This window comes from Aphanomyces invadans (genome assembly GCF_000520115.1).
Source record: "Aphanomyces invadans strain NJM9701 unplaced genomic scaffold supercont1.136, whole genome shotgun sequence".
Taxonomy (NCBI): Eukaryota; Oomycota; class Saprolegniomycetes; order Saprolegniales; family Verrucalvaceae; genus Aphanomyces; species Aphanomyces invadans.
The window spans coordinates 29154-33899 of NW_008580281.1; the positions used below are offsets into that span (position 1 = coordinate 29154).

The window sequence follows — 4746 nt, forward strand, 5'->3', positions numbered from 1 at the left end:
GCGAGGGGTATTCTTCGGCTTCTTGAACTTGAGAAGTTCACATGTCTTCAAGCGTCGTTGACAAGTTCTAATTGATCCTTCCAGTTTCAATGGTGCTTGGAGGCTTCTGGCGGATGCACCACTTGTCGCTGCAGCTCGAAAAAGTCTGCGGCACTCCTGGTACACGATTTTTATGGCTTTACGTCCCTTGTACTTATTGCCGTAGGTGTCAGGGGCCTTCAGGTAGTCCTCTATAGTGTCCTTGGAACGGCCCAAGTGGCTTGCAATTGCTCGATAGGACAGATTGTGGTTGCGAAAATTTCGCGCTGCCACTTGCTCTTCAATTGTTAATTGTGGCGCACTTCCCATCCTATATTGACATGGAAGTGTGGCGAAGATGCAGGCATAGTTGTTGATACCTTTGCGTGGACAGTTGAGAGCCGAGTTGCGAACAAAGGCGCAAATTAACAAGTGACCTACAATTATCTGTTGCACTCACGAATGCGTTTTCCCGCCAAAGCGATGCAACCAAAATTGCTCGTGAAGTGTCCAACACACCAAAATACCCGCCAATGGGAGCTAATTTTCGTCGTTTGTGCTGAATTAAGCAACTTGATTGGTGGGATTTTCTACTGAAAATTATGGGTGTTTGCAATCAAGTGGCGCGCGCTGCACGGACTCACGACGCGCAAAAAGTTGACAATGGTCTTCTCAAACGTCGGTGCTTTAAGACCGAAAATACTCGACATCGCATCCCACTTTCCACTCATGCTTGAGCACCGTCAGTGCCATGAAAAGGATGTATTTTCCTGAGTGCTGGCACTACTTTCCTCGCCCAACGTTCCAGTTGCCCACAACGTAGTTTTCGAGGTCCAGTCAAATCGATGTTACTTCACTTGGTGTGAAGTTGGTCAAGCCAAACGCACCATCGTTGCCTTTAGCTTGCAAACAGGTTTCAAGAATGGGGCAATCGGACTGCGTAGTGGCGTCGTCGTCGTTGAATTGCAACTCAGTTGGAAATTGTTGCAGCTCAGCAGCACGAGAAGCATGCTCTTCAAGCAGTGCTTGAATGCCAGTGGCGGCGGCTTGCAGGCTGAGTAGGCGGTTGCTCATAGGTTTCTCTGGTGGCAAGGAAATTCCAAATATGGATTGCTGCTATTTTGCTTTGCTATCTCTGCTCTACCACGGCATCACAAATTTACTCCCGTCCTCGCATTTCTATTGTAGTTTTGATTACATTAGCGGCAGATGTGATTTAAGATTGAAACTTCGCATTTACACAGTGTTTTTTTGTTTTTCCGCTTACACAATTGTAAGTCACAGCCATTCAAGTTAGGATCACGTCAACTGGAACAATTGTCTAATAGGCAAACCATTCCGTCGTTGCTGTATCTGTATCATGTTACTGGAGTTTGGAGATATGAAGTCAAAATAAGTTCAAGTAAACTTAGTGAAGTATTGGAAGATTATAGATGAAGTGTACCCATACGAAGACATTTGTTATTAATCAATATGCTGCGGCTGATCCAATCGTCCCAAATATAGCGATATTCATTCTATTTAGACTTACATACAGCAGGAACAAAACGTAAATAAAAACAGAGCTTAATCACAAGTGTATTTCAAAAATACAAAAATATTGTGGTGGGTACGAAGATTTTTGACGCCCACTGTGCAAGCGCTGCGTGGACCACATGTCAAACCGGACGTGCGGTCCGTTGACACAGATGACTTGATCGCAAACACCATACATTCTCGACTATGTCCAAGTCATCCGCAGAATCCACCGACACGTCGCCCATCACATTGTCGCCGTCATTATCCCAGAGCTCATCGTCATATATGCCACCAACTTGACTGGCACCAGTCTCGTCTGCCTAATAATAGGGGCTTGTGGCTGTGTGTGCCATTAAGGTGGCCGATGAATCTGCAGGTCGAACGTTGAGATAGAAAAAGTCAATGCCGGTACCACACAGAAGACCAACCCTGCAGCAACGCACGAAAGCACGCTAAGACTCTACCAATTAAGTTAAAGCTGAGGGTGTATCTGGTCATGGAGGGGCTCAGAGGTGCCGATTGACCAGCGGCGATATTGCTCAGTCTTTTGTAGAATACTGTGAATGGCTCACATCGTGAATGTCACTTGGACGAGATTCAGTGGTATACTTTAAACAAGTGGAACGGATTTTGGTTTTCATGGCTTCATCTTGAACTGAGCAATGGATTTGAACTATAAACGTCACTCGGAACTTTTCTTCAATACTTATGGAAAAGATAGAAGAGAACCATTACAGAGGTTTTGGTGATTGTCCAGTCACTATCCATTGCGTACATTTTTGACAATTGACGTTTTGCAGACAGGGAATGGAATGGTCAAAAATTGGTTTTGGTGGTTCCACACCTTGTCCATTCAATTTTCCGGCTAATACCGCCGGTAAATCATTGACCACACCTCTTCACACTTGAAAATGTCCATCACGCATGCCGACGTTGCCCTTCTGATGTCAATGGCGAAGACGACACGCCAGCGCCAGATGCTCATGTGGTTCATGGCACTCCAAGTAATAGAAAGGCCGTTAATCCCAAATGTACGTCTCGACCTTGATCAAGTCAGCGATGCAAATGCAATCCTCGAGTACTGTTTTGACGTCCTTGGAATCCGTGAACTTGGGTACAACTTTGGCCTTCCAGCCGTCCTCGTGACCCCAATCCAGAACCGCGCCCTCCGCGACGAGGCTATCTGCATCCTTCTTGAACGCCTCGCCTTTCCAACACGATTACACAACATGTCCAAGACGTTTGGACGCTCCCGCTCGTCGATATGCGATCTGTTCCTGCATGTTGTTGATCTGCTTCACACATTGTGGGGTGGGGAGCTCTATTTAACAAGGACCATGTTGCAAAGAACCTCGTCCGGTACGTTATTTCCACCCAAATACCTTCCTTGTAAACGGTATCGTAGTTTCTGCGCTGCACTTGCCACGAAGGGTTCACCTATGTCAAACGTTTTCGGCTTCATCGATGGCACAAAGATTCAAACCAGTCGAATTGATTCGACAGGGGATGGAAACAATCTTCAAAAGCAAATCTACAGTGGCCATAAGCGCATGCACTGCCTGAACTACCAGGCTGTCACTAGTTCCGACGAGTATGTGTCCACTTCTTTGGACGTTAGAGTGCCGGCGTCACGACTCAACTATGCTGCGTCAGAGTAAGCTTCTTCAATTCTTTGACAAGCATCGAGACATGTTTTCCTCGACGTGCATCTACGGGGACCCAGTCTATGGCATTTTTGAGTACCTGCTCTCAGGATACAAAGGCAACAACGTTGGAGAGCTCAAACGCGAATTTAACAAAAGGATGAGTCGTGTGCGCCAGTCCGTTGAGTGGAATTTCAAGATTTTGAAAAAAAACGTTATGGTCCTTCATTACGTTTAAAATTCTTTCGAAAATGCGACTGTCCCCTGTGGCCAAGATTGTGTACGTTGCGATGCTTCTCACTAATTGCCATTGCTGCCATTTTCGGGGAATTAAATCAACCACTTTTTCAACATCGATCCGCCAACAATGAAAGAATACTTAAACACGCTCGAGATTGAAGAAGTCCAATAACAATGGAACATCAATTCGTGATTCATTATTCATGAGCAACTTAATCAAGGCAGCCATTCACTCCTGTTGTGCTATCATTGCTTCTTGCTGGGCTTGGATTTGTTGGACTAATAAATAACTCACATTCTATTTGTCGTTCTTCGATGTCAGTCTTGTGCTTTTCGCGCTGAAACTCCAAGTCCGACCTTGCCTGCTCATGCATCATAGCCATCATTTTCATCATCTTGCCACCATCTCCGCGAGAAACAACGTCGTCATCAGAATCGACCTTCCTTTTTCCCAGCGACTGCATGGCTCCTCTCGAACGTTATTGCCGATGTTCTCGTTGTGCTCTTGCAATTTTTCGTACTCGCAATGCGCTGTACCTCTTCTTCCTTGGCATCGTCAAGGGTCGACAGCAGCTCATCCAGCAGCATAACTTTCTCGGTAACTTCCTCCGAAATGCCGGAGGCACGAGATGATTCTTGGTTGCTCTTGCATGAGCTTCAATGAGTGCGTTAAAGCGGTTGTTGGCCTTCTTGGCGTCGAAGTCGGGACGTCCAAACTCTTCGCACCCAGCAAGCGCCTGAGCGGTTTGTGCCCACTTGTCCATCACAAAGCCACGGCGAGCAAGGAAGGGCGTGTCTGCGGACACCTACCGAAGAAGCAAGATATCTTCTTCGTCAGTGAAGTTGCGGCGCTTGAGTGGTGTCGTCATGGTCCAAATCAAGACAAGATGTATGGATGAAGTCCAATTCCATACATTTGGCTGGTTTGGCAGACAAACGATTATATTTGAGAGTTTCCACAATAAATTTTTGCAAGAGGACTCTGCTTTTGTCAACATACGGCGGGGCGCCGCACTGGATGCGGACTGGAATTGCACCAAAACCTCACTATTTTCCACAAAACATTATCGCATGCAGAATGACTTCCCCCCTCACCTCGCCGAGGCCCTCGAGTTTTGCTGTGCAATCCATTCCAGCAATTGAGGAGCATACCTTCATGGTTGATTGAATGCGCCCAAAAAGTTTCTTGTACGACGGCCTTGTAAGTATAGGAAACGTCCAATTCGAATGTAACAACAGGCTCAAACCCCACGGGCTTGACGTGACGACACTCGAGAGAGCGCTTTCTAGCCTCATGAGTTTGGGCCATCACCGCCAGGCCCACATA

General features: G+C 46.6%; 2 protein-coding genes across 2 annotated transcripts; one reads left to right on the forward strand and one right to left on the reverse strand.

Annotated features, from left to right (window-relative positions):
* Positions 1–2555: 2555 nt before the first annotated feature.
* H310_15031 (hypothetical protein) lies at positions 2556–2743 on the reverse strand (the record flags this gene model as incomplete). Its single annotated transcript, XM_008883011.1, has 1 exon — positions 2556–2743. A coding segment is annotated over one exon (188 nt), but the record flags the coding sequence as incomplete, so codon positions are not given.
* A 198-nt stretch (positions 2744–2941) lies between these two features.
* Positions 2942–3393, forward strand: H310_15032 (hypothetical protein; the record flags this gene model as incomplete). Its single annotated transcript, XM_008883012.1, has 2 exons — positions 2942–3110; positions 3157–3393. Coding segments are annotated over 2 exons (406 nt in total), but the record flags the coding sequence as incomplete, so codon positions are not given.
* Between the last annotated feature and the right edge of the window lie 1353 nt (positions 3394–4746).